Source organism: Lutzomyia longipalpis, chromosome 4, assembly GCF_024334085.1.
Source record: "Lutzomyia longipalpis isolate SR_M1_2022 chromosome 4, ASM2433408v1".
In the NCBI taxonomy this organism is placed as follows: domain Eukaryota; kingdom Metazoa; phylum Arthropoda; class Insecta; order Diptera; family Psychodidae; genus Lutzomyia; species Lutzomyia longipalpis.
In genome coordinates, this window is record NC_074710.1 from 9,850,890 (window position 1) to 9,874,658 (window position 23,769).

The window sequence follows — 23,769 nt, forward strand, 5'->3', positions numbered from 1 at the left end:
GGGCTGTATTCTCTAAGAGTGAAAAACTCTCGTGATAAACTCCCGAAGGCTCCTTGCAGGGATAAAGCGAGGTAAACTTCACTTGAGCATGATCCTCTAAGAAAAATAATGCATCTGTGATAAACTCCCGTAATATTTTCCCGGTTTTCACATTGCTTTTAGAACGCTAAAGCCTTCAGGAGTTTATCACGGGAGTTTTTCACTCTTAGAGAATTGATGCCCTGGTAATAACCTAATTCTTCAACTTAAAGTTCTTAAAAATTACCTAATAAAATTAAAATATCAATGAATATAGTTATCAAGACAAAAGAAAATTTCTTGTAATCCTTAATAACTTTTTCTCCTCAGTTTTTTTGGCATCCACCCTAGACCCTCATTTGATATTACCTAGACATAATAACTTTATGGTGGCGGTAGAGTCAAAAAGGTACACAAACAGACGGTACACTTGTGGGTGAGTTTATATTGATGTGTGCCCAACATGCAACAATCAAAAGGCATTGAAAGGCAAAATTTTGATATCATAATTTAATGTTTTTTTTCGTTGTAAATTCTTTGTTTTCCCGCCATATCGCATAAATCATTTCGTTATTTTAGGGGGATATTGTGCAAACAACAACAAGTTATAGGCATTACTTAGACCAAAGCAAAAAATAGGATTTAGGAGGATTTTTATTTGAAAGGTAGTGTGGGGATTTCTTTGGCAAAATCTCCCGAATTTCGGATGAGAAGTGGGAGGATTAACACTCGGAGGACTTTACTGGTAATTGGTACCAATTGAAACCTTAAAATCGTCACAGAATAAAATCTATTAGACTTATCTCGATGAATTTAGCATCTATGTGTAGGGAATTTTAATTACTTTAAGATAGCAGAAAGAAAATCTCGAGAAAAGTCTTTTCTTTGGAAGATAATTGAGGTCAAAGTCAGAATCCAACGCGGAGGATCAAATTGGTAATAACTACCAGTCAAAATCCCATACATTTTTGCCGTGGTTTTGAGGTTATGTTTCCCCATATTTCCCAAATAAAGTACTCTTGTTCACTTTTCCTCGGTAAAAATTATTAATGTGGACTAATTTTATTGCCGGAAGTAATTAAAAAGTTACTTAAAGAATCAAAGTTTGTGATTATTTAGGCGTAATAATAAATTATGTAAAATTGTAGCAAAAAAAGTCGTTTGAATTGGCAATTTTGCATCGATTCTACGCAATTTTTTTCCAGTGACGATTTTCTAAATTAAATATTTAGTAATTCGGTGTAGGAATGCTTGAAGGAGATTGAGAATTAGTGAAACTTTCGATCCTTGTTCAATAAACTGATTAATAATTAATTATTGAGCATATTTTATCAACTGGTACTTATTACCAATTTGATCCTCCGCGTTGTGCCAAATGTTGGGTCCTCCAAGTGTTAAGGAGGCTGTTGGCGCTTTATACGCCAACCTCTTTGCGACAACCGCGCCACCACCGGCACAACGCACGAAACAGAAAAATGTCATTTGTGACACCGCCTGACGTGATCTTTTTCCGTCGAGTTGACACGCTCTCTTCCGTTCCCAACCACGGTGATGGCAACATGTGCCACCAATTTGCGCAAAAATTAAATTCAATTTTTATGTAGTGATTGAGTGAAATTAAATTGAGAAATATATTGCAATTGATCAGTGGATCACGGTGTTATATTTGTGCGCGCCCCCAACTGCCGCACTCCACGGAATTCTCTGGAATTTCCGCCTAACCATCCATCCGAGAAGACCACGAGGGGGAAAGATTTTTTTTGTCCTCCGACCCGGACATGCCGGCAGGAGCCCCCAACTAGATTCTAACCCATTCTCATCTGCATACGCAGGTACGTAACGTAACAGAGGCGACAATTTACATTGAAATGGATTGAAATTCAAATTTAACGTTTGACACGTACATTATAATTATTAAATCATCCTCCTGCCCATAGTGCGGAATATTCGGTATCACCATCAAACTCATATGTGCGGAAGCTCCTGGCGGAAGGGAGAATTAATATTACTCACCACATAAATCGAATTAATTTGCATTAATTTCGCATTTCGAGAGTAATACTTGTGGGGATTAGTATTTGTATAATATCTTGCAAGAGGTGTGTTATACATTGATGTTTCTACGAGCTGGATGAACCCCAATTATTGATTTAAATCCATCATGCTGGGAGAACATTTGCTATATGTACATACATATGTATGTATTTTCCTCATTTAGCATTTGTGGAATATGTGTAGCATGTTTCAAGGCATTACCTGGCTTCCCACAAGGCGTCCCATCTCATTCTCTTCACCCAATAAGCTAATTTATCTCTCAATATCTCTAAATGTATTATTTGCAAGGAAAGTAAATCACATCATGCAATTTTTAAAGAAGAAAAGAAATAGGTTCTAAATTTAAATCCAATTGCAAGGAAAAATGGGGACTTTTCTTATGCAATATGCAATTTTCAAATAAAATCATCCATACACAATGCAGATTGTACAATTTTACAGTTCAATTGATGGAAAATTGATTGATTGCACATAAATGTAATTCATTACAACGAATTGAGCGTGAAGCGTAATCTTTTGGTAAAAATTAATCACACCTGTCGCCATCTGTAGGATATTTTCATTCATCTTCTGAAAATTCATCTCCAAAATTACAAAAAACTTCAGAAGGAAGTAAAATACTAATCCAAAAAAAAAGTCTAAAAGCCTCCACAATTTTCCTCTTTAAATGATACGTAACCAACAAAAAATTCTGCAAAGAGAATATTGAGCCAGATGTAGAATGCACATCAAAGGGAATGATTAAATCTCAAATGCGTCAAAAAGGCCCCTCTTCGACGTGTGTATGTATGTGGATTTTGCATTTTGAAGTAATTTGCAGATCCACAAGGTGATTTCTAATTGAATTTCTGTCCCTGCGCGGAAAATTCATCGCATTCCACCCGGAAAGCTCGAACCAATGTGGACGATTTTACATGTACCTCTATCCCTTTTGGATAACAGCTCTTGCGCTCTACCCTTAATTCTAAATCATTTTGATTTAGACTAAAATCACTGAAAACTAGGTTTATTTATGCGTTGTAATTTAATTTGTGAGTTATAGAGACTTTTGGTGCTCTAGAAAATTGTAGAGCTTTGCAAAACCTTTTTGAGTCTAATTTGATCACAATTGGTCCTTTATGACTCTTTGAACTTGGAAGATATAAAAAAAATTGGACATAGATTCAAAGACGTCAGTTTTCCGACAATTACAATGTTGCCATGTATGTGGAATACCAACCATACTAACTTAATTGTAGACACATGCCTCATTTCATGAGTTTTTTTTATTTTTCTTCTCTTCTAATTTTTGCCGGAGATTTTTAGACACAAAGCAGCAGTTTTAGAGCTAATAGTTGGTCTTTTTATCTTAGCAGTGCCCAGTTGTGTTCAGTCTGTGGTGTCCAGCATATCAAATTGAATTTTGCAAGATAAATTAAAAATAAATTCAAAAAATAAAAAGAAAATGTCTAGAAAAGTCAATGAAAATGACACGAGATTCCTTTCTGGAATTACGGGAATTCCTCCGTTGAATGTGGAAACTTATTATTTTGTTTTTGAGACAGAATTGAGTGAACAAGCCCGAAAAGTTGCTGAACGCGAGCTCCGTGAAACGCCTGAACGGAAAAAGGAAGCTATTGGAGAGCTAAAGCGTCTCCTAGATCAGGAAAAGGACCTCAGCTATCCCGATAATGAGTTCTGGCTCGTGAAATTCCTGCGAAAGTGCAAATTTTATCCCGAAAGTGCTTTTGAAATGGTGAGATGCTTTTTTTAAAACAATTTCTCAATTCTTTCAGCCAGAAATCTTTTTGGGGAAGAAATTTCAAAACTCTTTCTTTAATCGAATCCACTCAATTTTTCTGAAAATGAAAACTTCTTATATCACTTTTATATACACAGAGACAACAAAGAAAATTTTTCTAATTAAAAGAATTTGTGCTGTTTTAAATGCCCGTGTTTGCTGTGAGAAAAATTTGCAATATAAACTTTAAGTAAGTATAATTAATTTTTTGTATGAGAGTTTAAGAAATTAGAGCTGTTGAAATTAGTTGGTATACCACATTTTCTTTGTGTGAAAATTATTTAGCACAAGAGAAAATTTAACAAAATTTTATGAATAATTAAGCTAAAAGTTAGATATAACATTTTATGAAATATAAACTTAGATCCTAAAAAATTAACAAACAACATTCTAAAACAAAGACAGAAGATAATAATATATAGACAAGACAGTATAGTTTATTCAATTAATTTTCGACCTAACTTTATTTCAACAATGTTTCTTCATTAAGATTCGCCTTAAACGAAAGCACAATTTTGTCTTTAAAGTCTTGTATTTTTTTTTATTCATATTGGGCCTAATTCAGCGACCAAGAAACCCTTGAAATCTTTGAATTTTGTACTGAAATTTCAAGATTTCAAGTCAATTGAAAGGGTTTCTTGGTCGCTGAATAAGGCCCATTATTTGGACTAAGGTTATTTAAATAATTTTTTCTGTATACATATTGTAAAAGAATTATTAAAAAGAGCCTTTTAGAGTCATAAAGAATAAAGTCTCAATTATTACCTAAGTAATAAAAGGAGAATAAAATGAAATGTTCTCATGACCTAAATAAAATTATATCCTGATCAAATGGAATTATTTTGTTCAAGAACCTAATTTTCCTATCAAAATATTTTTCTCTGGACTCGGTACAATTTTACATGTTGATTTTGCAAGCATTACCTATGACACAAAAACGTTGTTTTCATAATAGTCAAATGGATTCGGTTAAAGGAATTTTTTTAGAATTTTTTACGTAAAGAAAAAAAAATAGTTCAGAATTGACTTTGTTAGAATATTTAATGATGAAAAGAAAAGAAAAGTTTAAGAAAGAAGCTACCTAAATATTTTCTTTCAGATCAAGAAATACTTCACATTAAAGGCAGAATATCCGGATTATTTTACTAATTGGAAACATACTTATCTCGAGGATTTTATAAAGGCAGAATTGGGTGTAACAATGCCTCGCCGTGATCACAAGGGACGACGTATCGTTATAGGACGTATAAATGGGAACATGGAAAATCCTTTTAGTATCAATGATTTTATAAGCGGACTATATCCACTTTTTGAGATATTTTGCACTGAATCCGATACTCAAGTGAATGGTATTGTAGTAATTATTGATCTTAAGGAACTTTCCTTGAAACATCTCAAGCATCTAACTCCATCAATGATACAATTCTTAATAAGATACGCTCAATATTGCAACCCTCTTCGTGTAAAGGGTATTCATATTCTCAATGAAACCTCCATCATTGATGCCACCTACACAATCGCCAAGAATTTCCTCACTGAAAAGCTACGCGACCGAATCTACTTTCATGGAAATGATCTTCAATCTCTTCACGAATATATTCCTCCGAATTGCCTGCCAAAGTTTCTCGGAGGAACCATTGGTGTTGATCTTCATAAAATGGCCCAAACTGCAGATCTTTCTGAAAAAATTGCACCCATTATGAATGTAGTTCACAAAGAAATTTCAGAAATTAATTCATATGGTTATGGAAAGGGAAATGTGATTGAAATCACCCACTTTTGATGAATTCTTGACATTTTATTTGAGGTCGTGGATGATTTTTAGTCCTGATTTTAGCAAGAATTGATTTTAAATAGTATTGAATAAAATGTATTTTTGGATGAAGCATAAAACTGGCGTTTTTTATTCATTTAAATAAATTTATTCTTCTTGAGTTCTTTTCTTAAAAAAAGCTCAGATGTAACCCTTTTCTATATGAAACGATCTATATAGCAAAAGCACCCGTAAGTGAAAGCTTCCCAGGATAAATAATATTTTTTTCAACACACTGACTACCCGATGAAAGATTAGACCCTAGTGGTTATGCTCTCATATCTATGTGTATACGTTTGAAGTGGACCAGAGATGGAAGCAAGTGATGTCTGCATGGGGAAAATGAAAAGCATTCCATTTTCCCGGAGATATTAATTTCACAACCACAAAACCCCCGGATGAGATCCAAAACAGTGACCATCGCGTTTCGCTGTGCAATATGTTTTTGGAATACGGGACCCACCTACATGATAAAAGTATACTTCGCCTCCACATGCTGTGGGAATATACATCTTTTGGATGCTGGAGTACAATGATTTTTTTTTTATTTACGTTAGCATCAATTTCTTTTCCTGGCTCACAGTGTGGCGAGTGTTGCCCAGAGATTGGTTGATAAAGAGCCCTGGGAGAGATGATTGAAGAGCCGAAATTTGCAAATAACACAAAAAGAATATCCACACAAACACAAGAAGAGGGAACATCGGGAGAACAAAAAGAAAGAAAAAAAGAATCTTCCTCGCATGTTTGCCAGGGCACCACTGGTCGGTCAGAGAGTGTCTGGATGGATGCGGAGAAAAGAACACAAGAATCATTGCTGATGGTGTGCAAGAAATGGAACAAGAAATAAAATATATTAATAGCGTGTTTCACATGATTCAGCGCGAGGAGAGCATTTAGTTGAATGTGGAACACTAATTTTGCGTGTATAAGTTTCATAAAGTTGTCTCGTACCATAAATCTCAGAGGAAAGTTCTCTGGGTGGGTTCCCCCAAACTGTCGGTGGAGGAGGGCTTTTGTAAAACTCAAATATGTACACAAACTCCGGCAGAAAGGCTCACCAGACTGCATATTGTACACACAGAAACCACCTAGGACATACCCCAATGCAATAGGGGAGCACCATTGAACTGCCTTATTTCTCATATCTTTTTTTTTACCAAAAAAAATTAATAAATTGAATTAATCGACAATTTTTTTTTTTAGAATTTTACAATTAATGAAAAGTTCATCATAAATTGAATTTCTTTACTGTAAAAGTCGAAATGAAAGACGTTTATCCGTTTCAGCATGAGAAAATCCCCCATTAAAGGAAAAATGCAGGATATGCATAATCTTGTAAATACATCAAAAACGAATAAGAAATTACAAAAGAAAATCTATATTTTTTTTTACTGAGAGCATTTCGGAATGGATAACAAAGATGACGTCACTATTCTGTATTTTGTCTCTTAAAATATATAATGAAGATCTAGGTACAAAAATACCTGGCCAACAATCATAGACGAAGACTATGAAGCATTAGTATGACTGCCTTACGCATTTATTGAGGCAAACACCTCAATAGTGACATCATTGTCCGCAATTTTCAGAATTTTTTTTACCGTTACTGGTTTTTCCCAGTTACTGTGAGTGAAAAATGGGAATGTCCTTTGTTTATTTTTTTATATGTATTTTCTAAAAAAAATAATCGTTTTTCAATTGAATGTGTGATTTTCACTTGGAAGAACGGGTAAACTCTTTATAAATAAAATACAACAATATGTGAAAACCATTACGATGCTCTTTACACTGAAATTTTTTTCAAAACATGCTTATTTATTTTTTTATTTATTAACAGAAAATCAGAAATGTACGTGAAAAATTAATTATTCAACATGAACTTACTAAAACGTCAAAAATACTACGGAGTGGATTCTGATAAAAAGCTTTTTTTTGTTACTTTTTAAACAACTTAAAAGTTGTTGCAGGATTTTGACAAATGATGCTTCAAATCGTTTTATGTCGTTCCATTAAAAAAAAATAAATTTCTTGTTCTAGAAATCAGTCAGAAAAATCTTTAAAAATCTATAGAAAAGTAATTTTCTTTCCAAAACACGATTAAAGAAAGAAGTTACATGCCAAAATCTTACAAGATACCAAAAATAAAATACCAAAAATCTTATAACTGACAAATTGAATCTCGAAAACTGTAAGAGATTCAAATCTTTCTTTTTTTTATAGTGTTTAAAATTTTTAATTGGTTACCAAAAAATATTTTAACCAAAATTTAATAAAAAAATAGAAATTTCAACAGCTAATCTTAGGAAATCTAATTTCGTTTTTATAAAAAAAAATTAGAGTCAGTTCACATGGCTCCCACTGTGCCGTTGTAGGATATTAAATGCCAATATAATCATTTCACTCCAAAACCATCGGATTTATCTCCCCGATGCACATCATTAGAGCAAAATAGTATTGATTGAAGGCATCTCTTCGTGTGTATCACCTGAGACACCGCAAGCATGAAATATTGTTAATTATCCCCAGACATGAACTAATAAGTCAGCATATATGTGCCGTATGGAGTTACTCTACCCCCCCAAGCCCTCGATACATTGTATGTAAACACCAAGCCTTACACGCTGCAATTGCCTCGCGGCACAAAAGTGTTATTTTAGGCAAAACTCTTCGCCGCAGAAATTAGTTTTGTGTGTGCTGTTCCGCCTCACGCATTGCGGGGGAGAATAAAAAAATGTATGTATATACCTATATGTACATTTTAGGCCATTTCTCTCGTTGAACCCACCGGCGGGGTGGGTGGTGGAATTTGATAAAACAAAATGGTCCAATTTGATTTATGCAATCTCCCCATCTGCTGGAATTTCTCCGCACGGGGCAGGGCAACAAAAAAATCGCGTGATGTAAATCGGACGCAAATCACTTTTGTAGGAAGTGTTGGACGAGAATTCTTCGCGAGATTTCACGTTGAAAATATTATGAAAAACTCGGCATGATGGTATGGCGAACAATACTTGCGGAGTGTTAATCGCATTTTTTCAGGCATTCTCTATCACGTGAAGCAAAATGTTTATATTCTTTGTTAAAAAAAAAAAATTCTCTCTTTTGACCCACATTTCAGTGGAACGCCCAACACATTCAGTGATGAACATATAAAAAAAAATAATTTAGAAAATAGAGCAATATTATTTTGTTTTGAGAAAAATTCACAAAGAAGTATTTTTTATTTAAAAAAAATATTAGTAAAACAATCAAAGATTTATCTTTAACATATTAATTACATTATTTACAAAAAGTTATTGAAAATCTAAAGAATTCCGAGTTTTCTTTTTCTCATTTTTATTTTCATAAATTCTTTGCAAATAGATTGCAAAAAATCGTCAAAAATACTTTTAAAAGACTATAAAAATCACGCCTACAACATACTTAGATAATATATGTAAGTATGTATGTACTTGTGTTGTAAAAGATAAGTAAAAAAAACACAAAATTGTAAAAAAAATCTTCAGAATCCAGAATTTTCTCTTCAACAACTTCTCGAATTTTTCTTCTAAAGCCAAACCATTTACAAAATTAACCTTCACAGAGTGGAGGAAGTTAATGGAATTTAACAATGATTTTTATCAATTTATTTTGGGGTTTTTACAATTTATTGTATCGATCAAAGCGGAGGGATGAGAATTGAGATTTAAAAGAAACTCTAAATGTTTGTTGAAAATTCCCCCCAATTCCTGTGATGCGCATTCACCTCAAGAAAAGGTCATGCGGTGTGAAAAGCTACATTTGGAAGAGGAGTGAATTTTGGCGAATTGATTAATACCCAAGCATTGGATTCAACTGTGGCTTTCCAGCATTCGCTAGGATTAATAATTGCGTCGTGGTAATGAATGTCGCGCGGAGTGTATTTACGTGACGGATGAATAGACGGTTTGGGAGCGTCGTGATGGGGAAATCAATACATCACACATACATTTTGGGGGGGTGATCCATCCCTCTTCATCCAAAGCAGTGATGGACCAGAGGGACCTGTGGTGAAGTTAGAAATTTCCCCGAATTCAGGGAATGAGCTGTGTGTGAGAGAAAATTGCTGTACGAATGAAAGAAGCAAGGAGATGTGACTCCATTCATTTATGGGGTATACAATTTATAAAGGAGCACGTTCAACAATCACAATTCATCGAACACAACTTTAGCATTAATTCACTCCCATCCAAAAAGCCCGACCATCAACCCCCTCAAAAGATCCATCATTTACGCGCAACCACAGCATGAATGCTTCTGTTCATTTTCCAAAGAAATTAAATGACTTTTCTGCGAGAAAAGTAAGTACGAGGTGTGGTGGGGATGATGCATTAGGGTGGAAGATAATATTATTAACAAGACAGTATTATCTTTAAGGAAAACTGATGGTGGATCAAATCATTCAGTGATATAATCCGTGAAGTTTAACCCTTAAGAACCAATGGAACGTTTTTGATCCATAGCTCGCTTTCTAAAATGCTCAATTTTGACTAGAGAATTTTTATTTATTGATCTAAAATCTATGCAGGACTATTTCTTAATGGTCTCGGGACATTTAGAGACTGCAAAGATATCCTCAAGGACTCAAAGGATCAGGCGGTAAATTCTCAGATGAAACGCTGCGTTTTTCCATAGTTTTTATCCACTTTTCTTTTCCAGTCTTAGAGCGCAAGGAGGCTCTCACAAATCGCGGATTTTTTCGCGGGTACTCGCGATTTCCGCGGATTTTGAGAGTCATTATGCTCTCTAAGACTGGAAAAGAAAAGTGGATAAAAACTATAGAGAAACGCAGCTATTCATCTAAGAATTTAGCCTCAGGAAAGACGTAAAACCAAAAATTGAAAAATTGATTTGTTTTGCTAAAAATGTCTTTTTGAGCTCTAGGAAACCCCCAAAAATTATTTCTACGTCATTCCACCTGCTAGATTCCTTCTTGTCCTTAAGAGGTTAACCCATTAATGCCATTTTAAAAAAAAATCACAAAGTCTGACGTTAATATAGCTCAGGAAAATCAATTCTTAAGTTATAAGTTATATCAAGTTCTTAAGTTATTATTGAAATTTCCAAAGAAAAGGTTTCAGAACTCTTTACTTAACCGAATTCATTCGACTTTTCTGAAAAAAAAAAAAATGTTTTGTGAGTTTAATTCATTTTTTAACACTCAAAATCAATAAAATTAAATGGACACACTGGGTTATTTCAGTGAGTTTATTTCAAGAAGACCTTAAAAATAAGATTTTATCAAAGTAAAACTCATAATTATATATTCTTGTCCTGTAATTTTGTGAATCCTTAAAGAGGTCTCCTTTTGTGGTCATAAAATGTTCATAAATCGTATCGAATTGAGTTTAAGACTAATGTTAAAATTAACTCTGTTAAATCTAAAGTAAAGACAATGAAAAAACTTTTTGAATTTTATTATGCTTTTCTTGACAATGTTTTTTTTTATATAAATTTATAAACTCCTTTCGTCAAACTTATTGATCTATCCTTTTATCCGTTTACACTTTAAACTTAAATTTTTTGAAAGAAATTAAAAATATTTTAGATAAAAAATAAAATAAATTACCTACCAAGGTTTTTTTTTCTATTCCCATGACTTGAAAGCAATTGAAGAGGTCATTTTTAGTGCTGTGGGGCTATTAAACTTCTACCTGCCAAACTATCCAATATCTTAAGACTGTGCGGGATCGGGACTTTTTTTTGTGTGATGGCGCGAGGGCAAAGTGAAAATGAAATGCAGGTATTTGTTTAAGTTATTTCGACAGCGCCTCATTGTGGTATGATGATGACGATGGATGGGAGGTTCGATGTGCGTCAAAATCAAAGAGACTTTTGGGCAGGCACGAAAGGAAAAAAAAAAGAGAATCCAAATGAAGCCGCAATGGACAAAAAGAGCTCACGATAGAGATTTGGTGCTGATGTGGGGCTTTAGTGATGCTGTAGCATTTTCGAATGATGTGCAAATTGGGAGGACATTTTCGCTATCTGATCTGATTGCCCACCCCTCAGAAATTCTCATCAGGCTAATTTGTTATCCGATTCTCATATACTTTTGACATTTTCCCTTATCTCCCTTAGGAGGGGTGTGGGTGCCTAATTGACACGTCTTTATCATTGTTTCATTTTGGATTTTGTGAGTTGATTTGTGTGACCTTTTAGAGTGCGTGGAGGGACTCTTGAGGAATACCAAAACTTCCTTTGCCTAATTCATCATTTTGAAGGTTTGTCACTTTCAATCGAAATACCAATTCCTCCATAAAATACCCACAGGCTCCCTTAATGTTTAGCAACCACAAAGGCATGAAAGTTTCCGTGTGGATGATTAGAAAATGCCATCAAGATTGAAATCATTAGACTATTGTACAAGGAGGTAAAACTTCCACCACCCTTGACTCCTGTGTGAGCTTCATCATTTTCTGTGGGCGTTCTTTTTTACCTTTCTACCTTCGGAGGAATTTTTAATTATCATCCATTGCAGCACACAATGATGAAAAAAAAAAGCGTATTACAAAGTTCGTCCCGGTAGTTGGTATGCGCATCGTCCTCCATCAGGTGAGATGGTGTTTATAAATAGAAGGCAAGACATAGCCAGGGTATTGAGGAATAATTAACATTATTAATTTATGGGATGAGTAATCAGTGTGTAGTAGAGGGGATTTTGTTTGAGGTTCTTCCCTCATCAAAGCTACTCCTGAAACTTACATCCTATTGAGCTCCTGTGAAAGACACAAAAAACTATGTATACTACCTACCTTTGAACATTAAACCTGTGTGAGGGAGAGGTAAAATTAAAGGTGAATCACATTGAAAAAGACATGAGAAAAAAAAACAGAAAACTCATTTTTGTAATTAATTACAAAAATGCACATCATAAAACTCACCCCAAAAAGCATTAATGGGAAATATCTAATTTCTATGTTGTTGGTAGTCCCAAACGCGGTGTTTAATGTTGCGCCAATTTGTTTTGTCGGCTCGTTACCTCCTTCTTGCATGAAATCAACACACGATTAGTGCTATAAAAAGCAATGGTTGATCCCTTTTTGAGCACATTGACGTTCCCTCAGGGGCGCCACAGCGGACTGTCTGTCTCAATCAAGAGGCGGTCTAACCCATATTCAGTCAGGGGAGACATGAAGCGTCCTTTTGTTGCCCCCACAAAGTAATTTAGGTGATTCAAAAATACCTGAAGGGCTTTTTATAAAAAGCAAAATTGAAAAGAAGGGATTTTTTCATTTGGATGCTTTAAAAAAAATACTGAAAATTTTTGATTTATCCTTCTAAAATCTTTAATGACGAATGTTGAAGAAATCTTAAAAGCTCTCTTGTACCGCATTTCAAAACTTCCTCCCACCAAGGGGTGTTTATCTGGCGAATATTTTGGCTTTTTAAGCGAATCATCCGAATATTTCTGAAGATCTGAAAAATTATTTGACCATTCCTTGTCAGGGAAATGGGGCCCAATTTTGACTTCCTAGTGTCTTTTTAAATTAACTATTATTTAAAATTATTAAGACTTTAAATGTAGAAAATTATGGAAAAATAAGGGCCTAATATTGACCTAAAAATGGTATCAGATTTATGAGAATTGATTTCCATTTAATATAATATTGAATGTTTGAAATCGATAAACTAAAAACCGATAAAAATTCAAAAACGTATTTAGGAATTTTTTGTTTGAATTTAATTGTTTTTAGGTTAAATTTACTACTAGGTTTGAATCTAGTCCTTTTTTAGGCTTTTATATTTTTTTTTTAATAAATTTTGTTTCTCAATCTGAGCTGTTTTGGGACTGAAAACCAATTTGGTTTGAATTTATTCTTTTTTTGGGGTTGAATATACTACTTTTTTAGCTTGAGTTTAGTACTTTTCGGCAGGAATTTACTACTTTTCGGTTTGATTTAAGCGTTTTTAGGCTTGAATTTAACATTTTTAGGCTTAGACCTATATTTGAATTTCCTTGGCGAATCATCCGAATATTAGTGAATAAACCGAATATTTCCGAAGATCCGAATAATTTTGTCCAGATAAACACCCCTTGCCTCCCACGCATAGACTTCATCTAGTCTCTCTGCGAAATTATCAAAAGAAAGAAATATTCCTTTTGTCTCCTCTCCCACAATATATTCCAAAATTCCTACTCTCGATTGCTCTTTGTGTTCTCCTTTACATGCTCTTGGGCTCATTGACTCCCTCCTCCCGGAGTGGGATTAATCAAGTAATCAAAATTGTACCTGTCTCATTGTCTCAAGTGATTCCCGCCTACGCTCCCCACGTATAACCTTTCAACCTTCTCTGTGGCAAAATGTCACGGGGAATTTTCCCAAAAATGGCAAGTTTCGGGGTTTTTCCCCATTGAAAATTCCAACCATTTTCTTCTTGTTCAAAGTGAATTAGAATTGAAAAAAAAAGGAATTTCTTGCCAAGAAATGAAGCGAAAAATTTCTCAAGAAATTGTGACAGGAAAATTTGTAATTCAAATACGAAAAAAAAATGTTAAAAGGTAGATGAGACAATTGGGGACCAATTTATCAGCTAGAATCAGTGAATTAGTATGCACCCTCGGGTAAAAATATGTATATTGTACATACATATGTATGTAAGTAGATTTAAAACAATGCAATTATATTAAAATGGGTATATATTTAGGTGAATTTTGGGGACACAAGAGAGTCGATATTTTATGAGGTTGCACAATAATTTACTACCATTCGGCTGCAAGCTTAACCCCATTTATTTCTTCAGAGTCAATTGGACCCACCCCATTGTTTATTCTTGGCACACACAACGTCGATGTTACGACCCGAGAAACCATTTTCCAATTGCCCTATTGTCTAAATTAATTTTTTTTCTCTCTCTAGCTAGAGAGTGGAAAACGAATGAAAGGGGTCAAGTGAAATGGAAAGATCTTATCGATGAAAACGTTTTATTGACTCCTAAAATACAGCAATTCGTTTTAAATGAAAATTTTGTACTTCCTCAGAAAAAAAAAACTAAATTACCCTCAAACTAAATTTTTTTGTTTGGTCTTTTCTCTAACTGAAAAATTCGTCTGCAATACTGAATGATGGATAAAATTTAATTAAATAATAAAAATGATCATAAAGTAATTAATTCATCTTTATTTATCGACAAGCATCGCCACCAGTGCCATATGCTGTGCACCAACTCTCGTGTAGCTCTTCCTCCCCTACAAATGATTAATAAAAAAAATCCCTAATTTCCCTCAAAGCATTCCAAGAGAATCATTTGCGCGCCAAACTTGAAGGTCTTTTCCCCAATAAAATTGCGATTTATCCTTGGCAAAACGAATTATACTAATTACACCACCAACTTTTGGATTTGTTTCTTCTCTGTTGAAATAATAATAATGTGTATATGTTATGTATTGTGTATTTGCAGAGGGATGAGTGAAAACCGCAAAAACTTTCATGGAAATTTAATTTAATTTTAATGAAAATATCAAAGCCCTATAAATAAATGCTTTATAACACATATATGTTGTAGTGTGTATAACATGTTTTACCAAAAACAGAGAGAAATGTTTTTGCTTAACTTCTCAAAAACATTATGTTCGTGTTAATTAAATTTTAGATTCTCACATTATGCTTCATTTTCACCTGAACACCACCGATACCATCCCATAATGAGAAAATATATTGTTTTATGCTGAAATTGAAAATAAGCAATGCTTTATTTATCATATTTTTAATGAGTATATTTTATCGTAAAACTTTTATTATGTTTAGGAAAACTGTTGGAAAATCCATTTAACTAAATTATAATTCTGTTTATTACAAAAAATAAACTGCTTTCATGTAGAATATTAATCTGCTCAAATGTAAATCTAAATGATTTAGTTTTTCAATTTTTAAAACAAATTTTTGTGCTCAAAAAATTTATTTGAAATTATCACATTTTGGCCATTTTGTTCCTGTAGTGTTTCCAAAATAACGTGACCATAAGCTCTCTGTAATTTTACTAGAACAATCTTCAATAAAAACTCTCCTTGATAAACACTAAATAATGGGCCTTATTCAGCGACCAAGAAATCCTTGAAATCTTTGAATTTTGTACTGAAATTTCAAGATTTCAAGCGAATTTCAAGAGTTTCTTGGTCATTGAATAAGGCCCAATTTGCAGCAAAAATAACCATTTTTAAATCCTTTTTTAACTATTAAACCTTTTTTTTGTAAAACATCGGTTATATGTATAATACATAGTGCAACAAAATAAATATTTCATAATCATTTTGTGGTGCCATTATACACATTTTAATTGGAATATTTTTATTTTTAAATAATGCACTTTAAACATATTTTGTAGGTTTTAAATTAATTTGTTGTATGTGTGTACATTTTCTCCCCACACCCCCACCGTATATAACATTCCATTTATGCTATTTTCCCCTATGCTACGAATGATATTGATACCAACCTCTGTGCTCCATTACAACACCCCCATTGAGATTTCCCACACAAAAATATTGCTCCTCATTGTGAAACTTTTTGCATTATATTTAGACTTACATTGAGGGGATGGGAATAAGAAAAAAAAATTTAAATTGATCCTATTCAATTTATTTGAATTCACTCACCCGGAGATTTTCTTATCACACCACCAACTCTGGCGCGAAAGATTCACGTTTTTGGAATAAAATTTCGCTGATTGAGTAATTTAAATTGCAAGGGATGGGAGGAAAAGGTGGATAGAATGTACATTAAAATGTTAACTTAAAATCCATATGAAATCCTCTCATGTACAAATAACGAATGGTACGACGAAATGGAAAGCACAGAGAACAATTGAGTGATGCCTTATAAATTGCTCCCTGTGAGATCCTTCGATATTAGTCAGGAGGACTTACAGCGGAATGTCTTGTCATTTGTATCATTTATCCCCTGTGTCCTCACACCCTGTGGCATCTCCTTCCCATCGCTGTTCACACACGAGATCCTGAATAATTTATACGAGACAATTCAGTGCCTTTATTGGGGTAGCAACAAGTTGGGATGTAGTTGCACATCAAAATGTATATATTTTGTCAATCATTTCACCATTTCAGGGGGCATTCTCGGTACCATATTCTGCCATTGGACACGTTGTCATTTCACCGAAAATACACAATTTATTTATCATTGTAATCCCCATTGTTGGGTTGGTATCCATTGCAGAAATAACCACGGAAGATTATCATAATTGCAACAAAGCGAACCCATCAGAGCATAATACGTATGTTTCAGGCATATCAAGGTTTATCAATTTATGCAAAATTTACGTATATATTTATTCAAAGTGTATGTTTTGTATTTTTACATTTTGGGGAAAGAGCATAATGATTCATGCTCATGGAATCAGGAATCTGGAAAAACACAAAAAAAGTTAAAAAATTATGTAAATGTAAAAATATTGTCCATAATGTAATTGCAGGCCTGAGGAAGGAGAAATAAAGCTCCGAAACGTAGCAAAAATAATAAACGAGGAATTAAAAAAAAAGCAGTTTCCGCGTTTGACTCCCCCAACGTTGAAAATTGACCGATGTCCAATATTACAAAAGAAATTAAGACTTATATGGTTAAATTTTTCAAATAAACTCAATTTTCAAATAATTTCTTTCCGGGTTTTTCGTCGGCAGTTGAAATTCCTTACCCAAAGAAACACAGAATCTTCCCAGAGCTTTCGGCCCCGCTCGGAGCCTTCTTCAGTGGTCGATAGCGGGGAATTACTTCCCAATCTTCGGGTGCGTCAATACATAACTCTGGTAGCAACGTGGCATCAATAAACTGGCAGGCAGCACACTTCGTCATCCAAATTTTCAAATTTTAGAAAACCTTAATTTTGTAAAAGAAAAATAATTTCACGGTAAGCGCTAGAAAAAAATCGAAATTTTCCAAAAGAAAAATTAAAAAGTTGAATAAAGAGTCTATTTTATTTTTATTAATTCATGTTTGTAACAGAATATTTTTTTAACCCTTTCAGGTCCATTGGGTCATACGCTAACCCAAAGGTTCGATTTTGAAAATGTTTCATTTTTTATAATTATTTTTTGAATATTTAGTCCAAATTAGTACAAGACTATGTCTTTACAATTCCTGATCATTTTATGACCACAAAAGGGCATCCCCAAGGACTCACAGGATCAGGAAGGACGAAAAACCGAAAATTTTTGAGTTGGGATTTTTTGCCAAGTTTTATTTGAGCACAAAGGAACCCACAAAAATAATTTTTAGTTCAATCAGTTCGCTAGATTGATCGCGGATCTGAAAGGGTTAAAAAACACCCCAAAGATAAATAATGGGTCCTATTCTGCGACCAATAAGTGTATGAAATTTTAAGAATTCTCTCCTAAATTTCAAGGATTTCTTGGTCACAGAATAGGACCCAATGTTGAAGAGTAGCAAAGCTGAGAAGCACCTGCAAATGTAAAAATTCATTTGTGCTTTAATCTTTCTTTTCCGAAAACATTAAAAGATTTATTAATTTAAGCACTAAAACATATAAGCTGTATACTTATTTAATAAGGAAAGTAACTAAAATGAATTCGTAGTTTTTAATAAAAACAAAATCCTTTATATTTTTCCACCTAGTTCTAGAACATAAATTAAAGTTTATTTAACTTTTCATTAATACTTTTTATTTGTCTTGTCCTTTGTGGAATTTCTAATGATAATATTATGTGTACAAAAATTAATTAAATGAATAAACTCCTCCTTTTTTTGATTTGAGTATTCATGCTGTAATTGTCCCATATCATGAATTTGCAACGCATTGTGCACGATTTCACAATGAAAAAATATAAATATTTCTCTCCTTTACCGTGTAAAAAAAATATTAAAAGAGGGTCACATGTAGTTAACACAATTGCAAATAAATAATAAAGGCCCTGATATAATCGACTCACTGGACGAGTCAATATAAAAGCATTTTCCTATACATCAGACGCAGTATGTGAAAATTTTATAAGCCTATTAAAATTATTCAATGGCACCTGAATGGGGTGATATTCATTCTATATTTAAATAGAAATATTAGTTCATTCGGGCATATTGTTTTATTGAGAAATTATTTTACTGAACAATTGTGCTTCACATTTGACAACTCTAATCATTTACGTGGAACAGTAATTAAAATTATTTATTGTAAATTTATCTGTTTTAATCCCTCCTCCATTGGTTCCATTTTAAGCACATCACCAACAATATTTCCATGAAAAATTATCATCATGAAAACACGACAGATGAAATAATGAATTTCCTTTACAAATAAACATGATGGGGTTGTAGTTATTTTTTTTATTGAACTTGCCAAATAGAGAGGTTTACCCTAGGGTGGGAGGAGTGTTTAATTGTAATTTGATTAGATTTTAGAATATGCAATTGAGAGATGTACAAATAAAATGGAAATTATTCCAGGAAAACGGAAACAAAATCAATTTAATTAACTTCTAAAGTACCTATTAATACAATAAATTATTATTTTACACTGGATTTTCGCATTTTCATACATTTCCATAGCTTACCTGTGTATTATTTGGTAGATGGATGGGTATAGAGTACACAACGTACCTGTAATTACACAGGCCAGGAATTAATCGTCCGGCACGCAAGGAACCAAAATTTTGAATTCCTTGCGGCACAGAAAGATTTCCGGCTGATGCTGGCGAAATTTTCTTCCACGGTGGACTGTATTGCGTGGAGTGTAGGCAAAACACTTGGGTTGAATTTAACAACAACTCAACTTTAATAAAATAACTTTAATACAAATAATTTACAAATTTGGGGATTTTAATCTTTAGCTCACTGTGTCACACGTCTAATTTCTTTCAATGCCAAAGTAAGAGTGATTTTGAGTGATTTGAGAGAGAGGAAATGCTCTTATCATATGCAGCCTAAACCCGTTAATTGTTTGGTGCACAGGGAATTCTTACACTAGGCAACAAATTTATAATTTTTATTTCACAGAGTTTTTTAACTAATAATTTTCTCCCCAATCTCTTGGTGTCAATCACCAACATGGGTATACGTATAAAATAATTACTGCAGCATTTAATGCTCATATGGTATATAAATGTATATTTTAAGAGCATAAGTCCTTCAAATCCATGAAAAAAGGAGTAACAGAATATAGAAAATATATAAAAAAAAGAAACATAAAGTATGTGGATAAAAAATATTGGGCGGTGGGGTTTGTTGCTAAACTATGGAAAATTGAAAATTAAAATTTCTTCAGTTAATTGAAAATTAAATTTATCGATTTTTTTTTATCATTTACAGGAATTCAAAAGCTTTTATTCTTTATTATGTTTAATAATTTATTGCAGTTCCTTTAGATACAAATTGTTTAAAATTATTTAAACAACTAAAAATGAAGACTAAAAAGAATTAATTAAAAAATATAGATAAATCATCGCTAAATCATTTCACATTACATTTAGATCTAACATACATATACTTTAAACATATTACATAGAACTTCATAGATATTTTATAGATACTATATATTAAAAAATATATTTCCACTTCTTTTTTAATTTACTTATTGAAGTTTATTATAAAAAAAAATACTTGGTGTTCGCCACGAAGTGGAACACCAACAAATTAATGAAGAATTGTATAGAGGAATGCACAGTAAGAACCCATGGCTTTAACAAGCTGATAATAACAAAAAAAAGAAAAATAATTTCAATAAAGAAGCAATGTTAAATATACGTAAATACCTGTAGAAAAGTATGCAAAGTCACTTCCTTAAAACCAAATGTCTTAATAATGGTCGGTGGTTGGACAAATGTTAGAAGAATGAGGAAAATTCTTTGATTTCTCGTTGTCATCAGGTACCATTTTGTTGCTGAAAATGCATTTATTACATCTTCGCCGCTTGTGTGAAGAATTTCCCCAATTAGGCAAACCATAAACATTTGATTCATTGCGGCAAGCGGTATGAAGTATAGTGTAAAGCTGGCAGCTGAGAAACTCATCATGTAGAGCATTAAACATAGGTAGACGGTGCTTGTAAAGAATTGCACCAAATAGGAGTACCAGCATACATCGATAAAAGTTCTCTGCATCTCTTTAGTTTTTGTATGAAATTCATAAAATGTATGAAGAATTCTTCTATGCTCCTTTTCTGAGTCAATTCTTTCATCGTCCAATCCACCAATAAGTTCTGAGAGGGATGCAAGTTCACCCCTAAAGTACATACTTATAAAGACGAATAGCATATCCGTTAAAACCATATACCAAATCCCGTAGGAGAATATTAAAAATTGATAAATTAAATTGAGTGGAATATGAAGAATAGATCCCTTGTTGACTGATGGAAAGGTGTAGAACATAATTGATGTAAATTTTTTCTCATGCAAAACATAAAAGAGGTATGCTAAAAAGGAGACCACGCATAAAGCAAAATAGATCCTGGAAAATGAAAAAAAAATGCAAAAAATTTTATGAAAATATTACAGAAAAAGTTAAGAAATCAATCTTACATTACAATTTTATATCCGGTCTTAATACTTTTACTCAAAACTCTCTGCCTTAAGTGACTCATCACAGTACTTTGAGCGAATACAAGATCCTCCAAGTATACCAATACAGTGCTAAATTTCTTTCCCATAAAAAAGGCAAAAATAAGGAATTTCGATAGAGCTTGACCCATGCAGCATGTCACAACGATTGAGTACAGAAGGTCAACAACATCAAAGTTATCTTGTATAGTCGAAACTTTATAAATTGAAAGACTTATTGATAATATTAGGGAAAAGGGAATGATTGCAATTTTCCACGTATTAAAGAACCTCAATCTAGACACTGGCAAAAAATTCAAGGATGTTGCGTATTGGAAAATTTTGAGAAAAATTTTATATTTATCATGAAAAACTTCAAGTTCCAACGGAGGCATTGTGAAATGTTACTTTCTATTGGGAAATTTCCACAAAAACTGAACATTCTGGGTTTTTATTCTTCTTTATAGCACCGCGACTTTGTGAGAAGGAATCTTAAAAATTTAATCTTTTTTTTTCCATGGAAAGCATTGCCTTTGAAAGGGAGGATTCATTTAATACTTTATGAAATTTTAAAGTAGCAACATTTTTCACTCAAATAGAGTCTTTTTAGCATAAAGCACTCAATTCTCTCTGAGCACTCACTTCTTAAGCAGGTGCTACGAATACGGGCGTAGGTAGAAATTAATTTTAGGGGATGTTTTCTGTTTCATTAGAATTAGCAGTTTTAATGATTTTCAATACTTTCTAACGTTGACGTTTTTTGACGTTTGTCGTTTGCTTTTAAAAATTTCACTTATAATCTTACGGTTGACATTGACAACATTTATTTTCCAACGTTTCACATTTCCTTTTTAACGTTAAGTAATTTTTTCAATCATTTGCCATTGTAGTGGATTTACCTTGAAAGATTGTGGTAGAGCAATAAGTTAGTAGACTGTATGGAACTCCTGCCCTTTATCCCTCATAGATCACTCCGCTCACCTTGAATTGCAGGTAGATTATGATTAGAATAAATTCCCTCAACTATAGCTTCAAGTATAGGTATGATCGTCACCTGTGCAAATTATGCGTGTTAATATTCGGTGAGAAATGGACTAAAAATTTTTCTATTGTCCCAGATGTTCTCAGGTGATGCCCAATTACACTGTATGTAGCCACGTTGTTCCACGTGAAGTGAAGAAAATCCTCTGAAATCCTGCTCAGGATATCTCTGCATCCACCCACAATGCACCAGAAAAAACCGCCACTTTTTCTCCTTACTTCAAATAATTTATTTCACAACCAGAGATTTTATTTCTAAATTAATTCAATTTTTTCGATTAACAAAAAGATTTTGCGCACCACACAATCAGCACGGAAGTAGCATTAAGTGCTCTCCAAAAACACTGCACGGTGATTGTGTGCGACGTTGCGGATTTGCCGCGATTCAAACCAACGGTCCGTTGAGTTTAAATTTAGGGTTCAATATTTCATGAATGTTTCAATACAGTAAATTAAAGGGAAGAAATTAAAAAATAGAACGGGAAATTCTTTGAGAAAATAAACATCTTCACGAGCACCGTGAACAGCCATTTTTTCCGATATTTAGCGTCTTTTTCTGAAGTTTGACATTTCTTTTTCAACGTTTGTTGTTTAGCTTTAAATTTTTTAACATTCATTATTGTTTCACGTTATTTTTCTATCGATTAACTTTCTTTTTCTTAAAGTTTGACTTTGACAATTGTAACGTATAACATTTTGTTTTCTTACGTTTGACGCTGATTATTGCTTGTCGTATCAATTCCACCTTTTTTCCAACGTTTGACGTTTTAGCTGTGTTTCTTTCAGACACAGCTTTTGTGTACCGAGCAAAATCGAAAGTCGTCAGATCGGGCTCAAACTTGGGATGAGCACGAATTAGGGTCCCCACATTCCAAAAAACGTATGCGCCAAAAATAAGTTTTTTCCGGCCGGCCGTCCGTCCGTCCGTCCGTCCGTAGTATAACGCTAAATTGCGAGAGAACGGTAATAGATAGAGACTTGCGGTAAACCGCAAAGTTTAAATATCGACTGGAAGACATCCGATTTTGATGTCAAATTTTACCCCCCACCTCCCCGTCCGCCATTTTGAATAACCTCAAAATTTTGTATTGCCTATATCTCAGCCGCTATTATAGCTACAGGGCTGAAATTTTGATATGTTGTAGGGACCATCAAGAGCTTTCCAACGATACCTCATTTTAGAAAATCGGTCAAGCCGTTTAGTCAATATGGCCGCCACAATTTTTCATCGAAAATCGACCATAACTCGAAAACGACTTGACCGATTTTGATCAACCCGGGGTCAAATGAAAGATCTCAACAAACCCTACAACTCTCTAGAACATGCGAAGTTTCAAAAGTGACCGCTAGGGGGCCAAAAATCAAAAACAAAATTTTCGATGAGTTTTCGATGAATATCTCGAAAACGACGACATAAATTTTTTTTATTTTTTGATATGTTATAGCTGACCATATTATCTAGCTTCATGCCAAAAATGAAGAAAATCTATGGATCCGTTCTCGAGATATAGCCTTCCAAAGTTGGCATGTCATATCTCGGGTTCT

General features: G+C 33.4%; 2 protein-coding genes across 2 annotated transcripts in view; both read left to right on the forward strand.

The window, feature by feature from the left end:
- The window catches only part of LOC129794500 (alpha-tocopherol transfer protein-like), a 28,176-nt gene extending 22,442 nt beyond the window's left edge, over positions 1–5,734 (forward strand). Inside the window, exons 3-5 of the mRNA XM_055835249.1 lie at positions 1,667–1,850; positions 3,618–3,808; positions 4,953–5,734. Coding sequence (XP_055691224.1) covers positions 1,667–1,850; positions 3,618–3,808; positions 4,953–5,636 — 1,059 coding nt within the window. The 3' untranslated portion in view covers positions 5,637–5,734. The remainder of the gene's footprint in view (positions 1–1,666; positions 1,851–3,617; positions 3,809–4,952) is intronic.
- Positions 1–23,769, forward strand: part of LOC129796081 (long-chain-fatty-acid--CoA ligase 6) — a 215,337-nt gene that overhangs the window by 91,637 nt on the left and 99,931 nt on the right. The window lies entirely within an intron of this gene.